This window comes from Heteronotia binoei, chromosome 3, assembly GCF_032191835.1.
Source record: "Heteronotia binoei isolate CCM8104 ecotype False Entrance Well chromosome 3, APGP_CSIRO_Hbin_v1, whole genome shotgun sequence".
In the NCBI taxonomy this organism is placed as follows: domain Eukaryota; kingdom Metazoa; phylum Chordata; class Lepidosauria; order Squamata; family Gekkonidae; genus Heteronotia; species Heteronotia binoei.
Window position 1 is genome coordinate 49,835,598 of NC_083225.1, and position 15,014 is coordinate 49,850,611.

Below are 15,014 nucleotides of genomic sequence, written 5' to 3' on the forward strand. Positions count from 1 at the left end.
ATCTAAATGCTAATGAACTACTTTGCATAAATATTTCTCACCTGTGTCCCACCATCTAATTGCCTGATAGCCCAATAAATAAATTTAACCACAAGCATGTGCAAGTTAGGATTCACAAAGGGCATCCACTGAAGCTGCTCAGCAACTAGAGGCAAGATCTGTAACACACAAGAGGACATCATCATCATCAATTTGGAATGAACTGGATCCAGCCAACAGATTCTACACGCAAGTTCATTCTTGTGGATATCTTTCACGTCCATTCATCTTTCCGTCACCTTTTCTCCAAGGAACCGATGTTCTTCCCCTTCCTCCATTCTATTCTAACAACAATCCTGTAAAGTAAGCTGGCTGAGATAGTGGGAAGCATCACTCAATGAGCTTTCTTGCTCAATTGGGGTTTGAACCAGGTCTGTCAGGTCTGATCCAGACACTCCAACCACTACAGTATGCTCATATTATCAATATCATAAAATGGAAGGGTTTTTATGAAATTATATTAGTATTGAATTGTTATCTTTAGAACAAAACCCTAGCTGGAAGGTGACCATCAGTCCACTTAAGCTAGCATTCTGTTTGCAACAGTGGACAGCCAGATGTGTCTAGGGAGTTCACAAGAAAGGCATTAATGCAATACTTTTCCATTGCTTGATGCCAACATCTTGCTTTCAAAGATTTCAAGATGGTATCATACATATTATTTCCCAGTATTTTACCTATGTTATCAACATGAAGGGAAGGTTTACAGCAAGGGTGGGGAATCTTTTTTCTGCCAAGGGCCATTTGGATATTTATAACATCATTCTTGGGCCATACAAAATTATCAACTTAAAAAACAGTGCTCCATCAAGGAAGAATGATTCAGGCCAGCAAAATGAATACAAATAATTGTTTTTCTATTTGAAGTCATGTGGGGAAAGCCTAATTTGGCACACAAACCCCTGGCTCACCGTTCTAGGCAAATGCCTAGGTACAGGACTTTTCAGCAGCAACACACAACAGGTCTCTTCAGCAACAACACACAACAGCATCAGAAGCCCCTAGTTCCCATGGAAATGTTACTAATTTATAACTACTAGATTAATTTAAGAGCAGATTTTGCAATGGCACTTTCTGTCCACCTGGAGTGCACAAGATAAAAAAGATCAGAAAACTGAACTATGAAAATCAAAGCAGATTGTAACATACAACATACCCCCCAAAGCACCCGTAGTGAACAGAAACACTGCTTAGGGGCGAGTCTAGTATCACTGCCAGATCCAAGAATCAGTAACAAGACCCAGAATTTCTTCATGAGCAATCCTACATGACTCTCATGGCCTGCTCTTATGTGTCACTGCTGGGAATAATCTACCAACTGAGGTTCTCTAGAGTGAGGTTGTTAAGCCATATTAAGCAATGAAGAATCACTAGCAGACTCAGTATGTACTATTAACTCCTACTGTCCTGTCTGCATTTGGTTTTAACTCTATTGTCATTTCTGTGATTGTGACTTTAAATGAATATTGTAAGCTGCTCCGTAGAAGCGTACACATTTATTTTGAGAACCATAACCTAGGTCATTACACATATTCATATAATGTGTAAGGTTCCCCCCTCCCATCTTATCTTGTCTAATTTAAAAACATTGTACAACTGTTATGTTAAAGTAACGCATGAGATTTTTCTAAGAAAATCTGGAACAACAGAAACCTGATGAAGTATTTTTGAGAAAGTTATTACAAAGTGTGCACTGAAATTAATAAGAGTAGCAAAATATGGATGTATGTATAACAATATGTCAGGTGGGTAGCCATAGCTGTGTTAGTCTGTAGAAAGAGAACAAAATTTGAGTTCAGTAGTATCTCAAAGACCACCAACATTTCCAAGGATATAACCATTCCAACACAGGCTATATAAATGAAAATATTAAATAAATATACCACCGGAATACCAAGAGTTACAATGGAAATTCATGGTGTATTTGGGTAACAAGGTGTTTTGGGGGGAATCCTGTAAAGAGGAGGAAGAGGAATAAATAGGAGGAAGAGGAAGAGGAATAAGAAGAGGAGGAAGAGGAGGAGATTGGCTTTATACCCTGCCCTTCACCTGGAGTGGCTTGCAATCTCCTTTCCCTTCCTCTCTCCACAACAACACACCTGTGAGGTAGGTGGGGCTGAGAGAGCTCTGAGAGAACTGCTCTTGAGAAAGCAGCTTTTTCAAGAACTGTGACTGACGCACAACAATTCATTAAGATGTATGCATTCATACATTAAGATGTATGCATTCATGATAAATAGCCTTATTACAGAACTACCTTAATGCATTTTTCCAGTGTGTAGCTTTTGTTGGAAGAAAGTGTGCTAGCTGGTTTACAAATGTTTTCTTTCTCATTCTCACTCATCGGCTTACTGAGGTGCTCATCTGAGATCCAGTCCATTAGCACAGTTAAAAGGTCATAGATGTGTAAATTAAGTGGCACCTGCAAGCATAAAAGGGCATCTTTCAGAGCATATTAGTTATTTATTTCAGGATGGGTATCTTTAACATGCACTAACTTTTGCAGTCTGCCCTGCAATACATAATCTGGTTTACATCAATTGCACTGCCAGCTTGCAGAGGAAAATGTGGTGCTGGACAGAAAAGAGAAAACTTAATTTTATTTTGATGCACACAGATGAAAAGTCCTACATGAGTGACAGCTCTGAGTGTCCAATGGCTATCCATTTATTCAAACCTAAAAGCTGAGCTTTGATTATGTTTTCACTTTTTCTTTGTTATAAACTTAATCTTGGATTTTCTTTTGCAACCACATCCAGTTTTTTTGGGGGTGGGGGGTGGGGAAGAATCTAAAGATTTGTATTTCAGGTTGCTGAGCTTTTCCTCTCTTCCACTAGCATCAGTATTTGGGAGCGAGACTTGCGTTATGCTTATTCTCATTCATCTACCTCAAAATAAAAGACAGCAGCTCTAAACCACCTGCTTTGTGTTATGCATACAATGGCTTCAATATTCACAAGGGAGCAAGGAGCATTCCATTCACTTAACATGATGCTAGCTGCTAAAGTGAAGGAGAAGCCAGCACAGAGAAATATACTCTGTAAATGGTACATGCTCTGAAGATCACACTCAGGATTAAAATTTCTGCTCAGCATGTTCATTACCTTACAAGTTTTTGACACTGCTGTCACCTTTTCTGGCCTGATAGGTTTATGTTCCTGGGCTGCATGGGAAACTTCTTTAGACTTCTGTATTATTAAAAATTCATGTTTTCTCTGTAAAAGGATAAATTAAGAAGAATTTGCACTAGACTTTGCTCTTCTTCTTGTAAAGATGACAAATGGCAAGCATCATTAGATCCCACCTGCAGATTCTCCAAACGAGTTTGTACTCTGCGAGACTGGACTTCTATCTTCCGATTTTGTTCACTCACTTCACTTAACTGAAGAAAGGAAGGAAGGAAACAGAATGCATTTCCAACATATGGCCAAAGATAAAATAAATTGTAATGTTCCCTTTATGTGAAAGTCTACTCACAAATTCTTGGCCAATTAATGCAATATGTATTATTATGCATTTCAGAATTATTATTATGCATATCAGAACCTAACCAACATATGGCCAAAGATAAAATAAATTGTAATGTTCCCTTTATGTGAAAGTCTACTCACAAATTCTTGGCCAATTAATGCAATATGTATTATTATGCATTTCAGAATTATTATTATGCATATCAGAACCTAATCAGAAAGATGGGATGGAAACTCTTCCAATGCTTTCTATTTTTCTGTGGGAAAGTTTCTGTCTAGTTTTAAGGATTCATTGCTCCATAAAATTAATACAACCAAGAGATGCCACCACTGCCAATACAATATGAGGCAAGCTTGGCAGATGTAATGCTGCAATTAATGTTTTTTCAGATGATTACCCCCAGGAATTATTTGAGAGTTCATACTGGTTTTATTGATTTGTAAACAAGTGTGGAATGGGGCAAAAAAATCACAAACATAACAATCCAAATAAAAATCCACTTATGATTGATTGGCTGAGCAGGCCAAATCAAAACCAAAGCTAAAATTCTTATTCACATGTCAATATTTACATAGTGGAAGAGATACTGTAGCCATCCATCTGCTATGGAACTAACAGGTAACACAAATGATGAGGTGTCTTGGTGACTTTCATAGACTAAGGCTATATTCTTTTGAAACATATGGGGTGGAAACCATGTATCTGCACTGAAATTACAGCACAAACGAAATGCAGATGTTCTGACACACTGAGTCAATGGCACTTACTCCCCAGTAAGTGTGTTTAAGATTACAGTTTCCATGTCAACAGCATTCAGTATCCTTGTTTTTCTTAAACAATAAGAAGGAAGTACATGATGTTTTAAAATGTTTACATGCATTTCTATAAACATTTCCTCATAAGCCTTTGAAGTTGTTTGAATAAAATACTAAAACATGCTTAATCTTTTTTTCTCCTAATCAAACATTTCAGTTTATCCATTTGTTGATACTGGGACATAAAATCAACACAGGTTAGTATTAAACTTTATTTACTAGATGCGTTAAAATGCGCATGCTGAACCAGATTGTGCTGTCTTAATGAAATCACATAACTTTCCAGAAAATTATCAAATTTTAATATTTCTAGCAAATCCACATTGCTGGTAAACATCTCCACAGGAGCAATCATTGGCAAACGTTCTATGTGTATTTACAGATACAGAAATGCCCTCTTAATGTTCAGAACAGATGTCGCTGAATCGCAGCAGAAACACATTGTTTGCTGCAGCAGATGTAGCAACCCCTGATTATTTGAAAGCAGAGTCCATAAAACAGCATATGTGAAAGCAAAATAGAAAGACCTAAATATATACGGTAGTTTCTGGAAAATATATTTCTTACAAAGCCAGGTCCTTTGATAATGAAAGACCATAAAGCAATATTAACTGGTTGGTGCTCATAAGACCTGTAAAGCATTGCAACTTCTAACATTTACAATTCACCATTCACAAATGGAGCAAAACAATTGTACTTGCCTGTTTTTTTAAAGTATCATTCAGTTCCTTTAAAGTGTCAAAGGATGATCTGAGCCTCTTGTTTTCCTTTGTTTTTTCTTTCAAGGCTTCAGACAACTGTTGAATTGCTGCTTCATGTTGCTACAAAAATTAAGAATTATTAAAAGAATAGGATTAATGTAAATAATGAGTTCAACTTTAAGAGCACTTTCAAAAGTTTAGAGCCTTTCATTTAATTTCAGCTTCTATGCCCAAGTGCATGCATGCTGTTCTGTCATATCCATTAAATAATGCATGTCTGATATTTAAGATGTGTGAAATGAAAGATTTTCTAAAGCAACATACCAGTCCTTGAGTATTCTTCTTCATCATTTTCATGCTTGCACAAGTACACTGTTGACTTGAACAGATAGCTGAACTGGCTTAGACTTAATGAGTGCAAAGTGAAGGCAACAATTTCCATTCTCCATTTTATAATGCGGTACTATAGCTAAGGATATCCAAGTTCAGTCCCCTCTCAGAGATAAAGCTTGCTGAGTGACTGCAGGACAAGCACTCATTTTCTGCCCTCAGCACCACCACCAGCCTGCTATCTACACATTGACTTGCAGCTTTCGTACAGTTCAGTAACACAGGGTGCCCCCTTTAAGCGTTCTATTGCTAGTTAAATGAATTTTTTTTTAAAGAAAAAGGCAACACAAATCAGTCCATTAGCTATTTATCACATGTTCTATTTAAAACTTTTTTTAAAAAAAGCTTTTTTAAAGGTGGAGGGGCAGGGGAAGGTAGGAGAGGAGGGGTGTGTGGATTCAGTGTGTGTTAGGGTGTTGATGACCAAGAAGAGGTGGCAACAAACCTACAAATGGAGCATTACACATGTAGAGTGAAGCTGACTCAGAAGTGGCTTCAAACAACATCAGTGTAAAAGCGTTTCCAAAATCCCCTGGGCAAAAAAGTGATAAAAAAAATCTAAGTGATCCTTATAGAAAGAGCAAAATGAGCATGGGGGGGTGGGGGAACACCCAAAATGAGAAAGTTTAAGGGCCAGCACCAACAAAAATATCTTGTGAGGGAAACCCCTACATTCCCTCATATACTCAGAGGATGAGATAAGGGAGAGGGAATTCCATATGCTGCCCTGAGTGCCTTGGTCAAGGTGGAAGGGTGGAAGTATGTGTGCATGGAGAGGGAATATTTACCAGTCCTCTCCCCTTTCTTATCTTCCCCTGGCATAATGAGTGTCTTCTGCAAGGGAAGCAGAAACACAGCTGCCTCTCTAGTTCCAAGAAATCTGCAGGTCAGCATCCACTTTCTTCCAATGGATCTAACCCTAAGCTACACTTGCATGCCCATCTATATGTGCATTACTTTATGTGTCAGGAAAGTCTGGTCCCTCACCAAGATAAATGTATGTGTTCAAAGCTATTCTGGGCCAGGACACAGTATCTGAATTCAGTTATTTAAAAAGCAACTTAACAGTGAAGTTAAGGCCCATAAGGCCCATCACAGAGATTGGTGCTAGGAAGCTTAACTGGACTGCAAGCAAAAAATATTTGTCCAAGATAATTTTTTTTTAGCATTTATTATACCTCCTTTATAATTTGAAGTTTTGCATTAACCTCTTCCTCGACTCCTCGTATTTTAGTCAAAACAGTTTCATGTTTACAAACCAAGGCTTCTCGTTGAGCTAAGAAGCGTTCGCGTTGTTCAAGTTTTAAAGAATATTCTTGCTGAGTTAGATTTTCTTGCTGAATTGGAGCAGACAAAAGATTGCACTTGAGAGAACATACTTGCTTGAAAAACAATATTTTGAATGTAAAGCCAACGTAAGCCCTAAAATATGAACCGCTTACAAAAGATTTATCTTGCTCATATACCTATGCTAGCTATATTGCATGAAACTGAGAAATACATTCATCTCTCTCCCAAGAAAGGTTGGAAACAATTTTTACTAGCCATAGGCAATCAAGGCTGGTTATCTACTAGCTTAGTTGGCAACTGATTCAGTTCACTCACACACACACACACAGAATATACTAATTGCATTGTGTCTCTGAAGGCTAATTTATGTATTTTCTGAATATCTATGTCAAAGTTCAGTAAGAATGTGAATGAGCTCTACACTTTCTAAATAGTATTTTGTATGCTTTAATATGGATGAAAGATTCAAAAACATACAATTGGATAAGAAATCATTTTTTGCAACCCTGTAACATCTGAGATCTCAGACAATTTAGGAACGTAAATATTTTCGAAAAGTCACAACAATTAGAAAGCCTGCTGATTTCAGTTTTAACTTTTCACATATGGAACAAGCTACAGTTTATATTAATGCCCAAATCGCCCAAAATGACAAACAGCAGCTTGTTTTTGCCAACAGATCTAGATCCTGAATCATCTCCGGTGGACAATCCAGGTTGGTCAATTTGCTGAATCAGACATCAAAACAGAGCACACTATTAAAAATCAGGAAGTCTTTAAACTTGATTCTTCACATGAAAGGAAGAAAGAAAAACTCAGCCCTGAGCCACATTCTTAGTTTGTCTCATGGCACATTCTGACATTCACAAACAATATTAATTGGACAGAATGAAAAGTTCAATGTAATTTAAAAGTCATAATACTTCGAAATCAACAGAAAATGTCTCAGTAGATGATCATTTTCTTTGTATTTCCACCTCCCAACATGCCATTCAGAAAACACAAGTGTAAAATATTAACAGTACAGATGTGCCTTTCAAAAATGGAGGTCAAAACAGCCCTAAGAGTTACATATCCAAGATGATAATTTTTATAACTAGGAAAGAAAATCACACCTGATGTTCTACCATATTCAACTAAATGTTAATTTACCTGCAGCTTTTGATATATGATAGACAGTTCATGATAAATTTGACCAAAGTGAGATGGTATTGGGCTTTGCCCATTCAATCCTTGGATTCTGGTCTCTCTTACCACTCCACTACCACCACACTCACTGCATGTGGCCACTGTCAAACCGGATGGCAGAGTGACATCTAGTAGGCAAGAAGATAACCACACATTTTGAATACATTATTCAATTTTTAGAAAGAGGTCAACATTTTGTTAACTCATAAAAGTTAAAGGCTTCTGAAGGACTGCATAGTTAGACATTAAAATAACCTAGAGGCTTGCTGCATACTGTTCTAGTGTCTTGGTAAATGCAGCACATAGGATGATAATACTTGTAACAATTTACAGGCAGCTAGAGTAGTCAGTTAATAGCAAAAATTGTGGTGAGAGTCTAAGCAACTGGATTACGTCAGCAGGAAATAATCTGAAAACACATGGAATAAATTAGCACTGCTGTTTAATTTAGCAAAAAGTTGCTCGGGGATCTTGGAATTTTAATTCATTGTCTCATAATAGGCACACATAACACCTTAAGTACTGAAATCAAAATAGATGGAAAGCATGACAACTGAAGAGCTGAGTCACTTGCAAGGAAAGCAATAATCGCTGCATCATCAAAGGTCCCAAAAGAGTCAATGAAGCTTTATTGGCTATAGAACTGAACTGACAAGAGAAGCCAAATTTATCTTAACCATGTTTCATGCTTAAAATGCCATAGAAGAGTCATGGCATATTGGCCTACACAGAAGAAAAGAAAGATCACTGTTGAAAAGTTCTATGTGAGCATCCACTGAGATGCAATCATTGTGAATACTTTGATGCATGTTCCATGGTGTCCATCCTGAGCATTTTGACAGCACTGAGATCCGGCAGACAGAGCAGGAAGCAAAAGCAGCAGGTGAATGGTGCAGGATGGAAGATCAAAAATGAGTTGTGAGCTCAAGAATCCCCTCTTTGTATGTAAGTTCCTTATCAGTTTTCCATTTAGCAATAACCATAGTTAGCTATGACTGGGAATCAGAAAATTATGGTTAGTGAGAGCAGATGGAGGACAGAATGGGAGATTCTATGACTTGTTTGTAATGATACAAATCTTGGTTTGGAGGGTCATGAAAGACAAATGAGCATCTGGGTAATTCACTGTCAACCCCCATAGTTGTAACAGTACAATATTCTACACAAACAAGCAGCAGGAGCCTGGTTATCATCTATACTATGAAAAGCCATCTCTGCTTCTATGTGAGGAGCTGAACAATGATCAAGCACAGTGTGCCTACTTTTCACTCCCCATATACCAAAAATAAATCCATGTGGATTCCAAGCAGACAGCTATCCTAGAGAGGTTCACTCATTTCAAACAGATAAAAGGCCTACTTTCCCTCAGCCTTATTTAAAGTTCTGTATCCCAGAAACCTCAGTTCCTCATCCCATTCGGCCTCCTATACACAGAAATAGTTGTGTAGAACAGAAAAACTGAGCCATACCTGCCATATTCTGCTACTGACAATGCTCTCCACTCTGCCTTCTCTTCATAGCTACCTATCTCCCTGTAACTCATTAAGCAAAACTTTGCTGCTTCAGCCTCTTCAGTATGAAAATTTAAAAGTGAACAAATGATCTAGTTTAATCATGTCAATTTGCTGACTTAACAAAAATGGATCCAAACAAAACACTGCTACAGTTGCAGATAGTTCTCAATGCACCTACGGTCATGCCTTCTTTTCTTAAACAGCCCTCCATTCAAATCCTCCTTTGAACTCAGAGAGAGAATGTGTGTACCTCTATTATGATCATGCAATTAAATCCAAACTTTTAGCTTCTGAAAGAAGAGAAGCAAAGGAAATGCGAAACAACAGGAAACATAGAGGGCTGTAAAGTATCTATTTTGCTTCAGAGCTGAAATTTAAAGAAAATGTAAGAAAATGAATGGCAAACTCTTCATCTTCCTCTATTTTCTTGACTGCCTATTCCTGCCTATTTTTGTCTTTTAGGAGATGACTTGTTTAAACAATGCGTGGTGACAGTCATTCTTCAAGGCTCACCACCTTCTTTAGAAATTAAATCTGTACATTGTTTCTAGTCCTTATGCATGTGCATGCATCATCACTGAATGCATGGCTGAAGTATATTTGAACCACTGACAGCTTACTGCAGGACTTTTCATTTTTCCCAGCATACCTTTGACCAAGAGAATCAGCACTCTCTTAGGTCACGGCAGAACAATCTACTGTAGTGTAAATAAATATAACACAGCAGATTAGAGCTTTCAGTGAACACTACAGCAGGGAGGTTTCCACATGTAGTGGTTCTTGTTATGAACATAGCAGTTTTAAAAATGTGTACCTTTTTCATCTGTAAAATACTGAAGGTATTTCACTTTGAAGTGTCTAAAAAAATCAACCAAACTGTGTAAATCAAGTACTGGGTGTTATTCAGGCACATATATGTATCAATACATTTTGAATAAGCAGTTGATGCTGGCTCCTACATTGTGGAGACATCTCCTAGATCTCAACCACATTTATCCAAGTCAATGGAAAGGAAGTAGTTAATTGCTGTAAGCACTAGAGAAGACTGAACTGCAGGTTAGTAAAACTGACAAGTTATTTTGTTTTCATATATGAAAAAGTTATCAAGTGAAATTTTCTTAGTTATATTTGAGTAGTAAACATTCAGTTACCTGTTTCTGTATATATCCCTGTCCTTTGAACTTCATTACATTCCAGAGAATCTCTGATAAACTCTGGCTGTATGTTAGTTTGGCTTGAATCATACTGGGAACCCAACTCTTCACTAGGCCTAACAAAAGTAAAGGACTGCATTAAACTACATACAATGCAGAGTAAATTCTGGAATGACTAGGAATCACTTTACTTTTACAGTGAGAACAATGTTCAATACCACTTTCTAATCCTAAAACAGTTTCAAATAAAATCATGTAATTCAGGAGACCGAGAGGGGTTGAAATAAAAAAAAAATGCATAAAATGGTAAAGCAGTTTCTTACCAACCCATGTTTATAAAATTCTTTGAAGAGTCAGAAAAATGTTTTCTATTGTGTTTTCTACCACTGAAGGTATGCTTTGCGCATGAGGAATTTACAAGTAAAGATGAAACTGTATCATCTAATGAGCTGTCCATTTTATCTATAAGAAAACAGAATTTCACTGTGCTGATCAGAGGAAGAACAACATCAAATTATGTGTATTCTCTATGAAAACTTGAGGGGGGGTGGGAAAGCTATAACATAACAGCTGATGACAGAGATACAAAAGCAAACACATGCCATTCAGATGAAGCTTCTCCAAACTTAACTGAGCTTAAAATAGATTTTGGAGGATTAGTACATGAAATAAAAATGTTAAAACAAACATTCATATATACCAGTAGTAGCTTCTAGTCAACCATTCTCTCTCTAAACTGCTTTTTTTTTTAAAAAAAATTATTATTATCCTAATTTTCAAATTTAACTCAAAACAAATGAATCCCTTCAAAAATGGGTTACCTGGAGAAAAGAGTTTTCTTCTACTTTTAGATTTGGTTTGTACAGTATCCAAAGAACAATCCTAAAAGAGGAATTTTGCTTTGACGTTATTTATATCACATGGTGGCTAATTATATACAAATCACTTTCCTTTTCATCCTGGCTCTTCTATAATAGGATTTTAAGTAGGCTCTCTGAATTAATCAAAGCAGTTCTCCTGAAACTGGAGATTGCCATTAGATTAAAAGTGGTAGAAAAATATAATTAGAAGATATCACAGCAGGAACAAGAAATGATGATTCAAATGCTGATCTCAACACAAAGAATTAATCCACTTGCACAGAGAGGTTGGCAGCATGGGTCAATCACATACATCATTATCACACTACTAGAGAGTTCCTGTACTTTGTTAACAATTGTACACAATGCAAACATTCAACAGATGGATGTAGTTGTTCCTCTCATATCTCCATAGTTGGAAAAAAATGCATCTGTTGAGTTTTGGCAGTTAAAGACCCAGTGGTGGTGACAGGAACGACAGCTTCCCCAACGCCAGTAGCAAAACAGCCAAATGAAAACTGTAATGAAATCTCCTATCTTTAGCCATTAATCCTAGATTAGATGATGCACATTAAACTGGCACAACTTCCTCACTACAGAATAGGGTATTAGCTGAGCCCTGAATTTGGGTCGTAGCACAAAGGAACCAATAACAAAGGGGCAAGGGGCATCTGAGCACGTGCAGAGTGCCTGCCTTCCAAAAGACAGATTCCCATCACATCCGGGGAGGTGTCAGGAGACGCATTTTTCTGGTTTAGAACTGAGTACCCGCAACCGAACTACTCTATTAGTGAAAAAAGCAAAGGGCACCCAACAATTATTCTCGTGCGAAGGGGCCACCAAACACATAAAGTTAACCCCTCCCCGCGAAGGCCCCACCTCCCCTGCCAAGTAGCGCCGTCTCCAACGCTCGACCGAACCACTCAGCTCCGTAGGACTCGCCATGAGCGGGGGGGGGGGGGGGAGAGGGAGGAACGCCAACAACGAACCCGCGTCCGCCACCCACAACGGCCAAATAGGCGGAGCCAGCACAGCCTCAAGGAGCTTGCGCGGAGATGCTCAGCCACGCCTCTCTGGTTTTAGCGTTGTTTCCAAGGCTACGTGTGAGGATGGCTTTAAGGGAGAGCAGCCCCGCTATGTTGGGGTGGCGGCTTTAGAAGAATATTGCCTGGTTCCGAGCCCAGGTTTACATAGGCAGCTGTATGAGGGAAGACAACGGGCTTAACCATAAGTGAAGAAGGAGCAGTAGCAGCGTTAGTGGGCTACATATAGTTGTTGGTTTTTTTTAAACTTTCAAAATAGTACTAACCTGTAGCTTCACAGGCCAAGGAGCGAAGTTAAAGCCTAGCCAGAACTAGATATCTGATTTTTAAAAAGGAGAGTTACTGCTATAGCGTCTCCTTCCAACCTGCCATGGCTTGTGGCCTCACTATCTTGATGAAACTGGAACCCAGCTGTGCTAGTTTTCTGCTTCCAGGGAGTTCCGTTTACAGAAAGAAACATTCACAAGTGCTACCTCACAGGTAGAAGTGATGCACTTTTGAACTCTTCCTCACTCAGTCTACATCTACAACTCTAGCTCCTACTACTAGGCAAGATAGGTTGACAGTTTCAGGATGCTGCAAAAGTAAATGACACAACTTTTTACAGTACGGCCTGATATATACTGAAAGGTATGAAAGTCCCTGGGATATTCCACAGAACCAACTCATTTAAAGTAGACTGGTGTCTAGTCATGCAACATGTATCTGACAACAGGAACGTTGACTCTTGAAACTTTACTCCCCCTTTCCCCATTTTTTTTGTTAGTTTTTTAGGTGCGTCTACTGCAGATGCAAATCTAACACAGCTACCCTCTGAAACATGCCACAAGGCTATCTGTGCAACAGCTGCCTGGGTGGTTGTTCTTTGGCATACTACCATTGTACATGTACTTACTAAGAGCCCAGTTTGACATAGCAAGACACTCAGAATCTTGCTGAATGGGGCTTACTCCTAAGGAAGTGGTTTTAGGATTTTCCTGTTTTACATTTTACTTGCAAGTTTGAGAACTCATTTTTTTTTAAAGGCTAGATTGCTTCTCCCAGCCAAACTGGTTTTGTTATGTGTATCAACCCCCAACCCTTGAAGCATGAAATAAATGACCAGCTTTAGGATATACATAAAGTGCCTTTCAGAAGGAAGTTTCTACATTCAGATGGACTGCCATTATTCCTGACCCAGTGAAGAACCCCAGCTCCTTGAAAGAGGTCTTCAATCTATCACCATGTCTTAAACAAGGTGCTGAATACATGTTGCTTCTTGGGCTGTTGAAGACTGCCAAAGGTTCCTGTTTAATGATTGTTATAACAATGTAGTACAGGAGCGGTCAAACTCTGGCTAGGAGTAACACAGCTCTTTCACGTATATTGTGTGGCTCCTGGAGGTCAAGGTGGAACTTAATGCAGGCTTACTCTCAAGTATGCTTAATATTAGGACCTTAGTCAGCCTCTGAGCTCTGACCCATAGGTAGATGACTATTTCTATCATGTGTTAAGCAGGGAAAGAGGGGGAAATAGGTTTGCAAGCTCTTCCACTCCATCACAGAGGTCACCCAGAGACCTAGAGTGGGGAAAGAGAGTGCAAGACCTGAGGAAGCCACTGGAAGGAGGGATGGAATTAAAGAGGGCAGCACAGGGCTCACACTTAGTTTAATAGCTCTTTTAAGAGCTGTATTTACTAACCTTGGTGTCAAAGCAAAGAAAGAGGCATAATGATGCAAATAGTGGTCAGTGATTTATATGGTACATGTATGTTTCCTTCTCCCACTGGTGCCAAAAAATTATTCCCTAACCTTTCCATATGCTGGTCTTATGGGGAATGTTATACTCAGTTTTTGTTTTTTAAAAAATCTCCTAGCATGGTTGCTTTGTAAAGTGCATACATATGTATTTTAACTTTCCGTGCAAAGAAAGTATTAAGGGTTTTAATAAATAAATGTATGTAATATTCATTCATGTCTAGTGACTCCCAAACATCTGGCATTTATTCTATGTGGCTCTTATATTAAGCAAGTTTGGCCATCCCTGATCTAGTACATATAGCCACAGTACTGGCAATGGCTGTCACCCAAGCACAAAATAAAATAATCCTTAAAGGGCTCTAAGCATGTCACAATAGAAAGCCAATTTTATGCATTTCAATTGAAATCTTCATTTGGACTGTCTGCTGTCTTTTTAGCCCATAAGAAAGAAGTTGACAACCAACCACAATGAGTAACAATAGAAAGTAGTTCAATTTTATTGAGCTTGATAGAAAACATAGTCTGGTAGCACTCCTCCCAATTAAAAGTTCAGTTAGGAGGAGTGGGTAAAGCTCAAAGACATATTCATACGTACATATTTACTTCTTCCCCAGTATTAAATGGTAACATGTCTTAGTGAGCTATTACAAATTAACCTGCTAGTGCCAGCACAACAGAATTGACATGATAAACATGGATCAGAGAATCAGCGTCAGTATTTAAAAGGAAGCATTGTAGGGCTGCCCAGGAGGAACTGGTAGTAGCTTGTACTCTACTGGTGTGCTGGAGGAAGAGCCACTTGTTGTCCAA

The 15,014-nt window shown here is 38.4% G+C and overlaps 1 protein-coding gene across 2 annotated transcripts in view; it reads right to left on the bottom strand.

Moving 5' to 3' along the window:
* CCDC138 (coiled-coil domain containing 138) overlaps positions 1 to 12,435 on the bottom strand; it is a 34,815-nt gene extending 22,380 nt beyond the window's left edge. Inside the window, exons 1-11 of one of the 2 annotated variants that reach the window (XR_009555174.1) lie at positions 12,302 to 12,435; positions 11,384 to 11,444; positions 10,886 to 11,024; positions 10,560 to 10,678; positions 7,859 to 8,022; positions 6,595 to 6,753; positions 5,027 to 5,146; positions 3,344 to 3,421; positions 3,144 to 3,254; positions 2,297 to 2,461; positions 42 to 158 (exon numbers count right to left, since the gene is read on the bottom strand). Coding sequence is in view for 1 of the 2 variants with exons in the window: in XM_060233764.1 (XP_060089747.1) it covers positions 42 to 158; positions 2,297 to 2,461; positions 3,144 to 3,254; positions 3,344 to 3,421; positions 5,027 to 5,146; positions 6,595 to 6,753; positions 7,859 to 8,022; positions 10,560 to 10,678; positions 10,886 to 11,024; positions 11,384 to 11,444; positions 12,302 to 12,367 (1,299 nt within the window). In the remaining variant the exon portion in view is untranslated. The remainder of the gene's footprint in view (positions 1 to 41; positions 159 to 2,296; positions 2,462 to 3,143; positions 3,255 to 3,343; positions 3,422 to 5,026; positions 5,147 to 6,594; positions 6,754 to 7,858; positions 8,023 to 10,559; positions 10,679 to 10,885; positions 11,025 to 11,383; positions 11,445 to 12,301) is intronic. The other variant, XM_060233764.1, reaches the window with a different exon arrangement.
* Between the last annotated feature and the right edge of the window lie 2,579 nt (positions 12,436 to 15,014).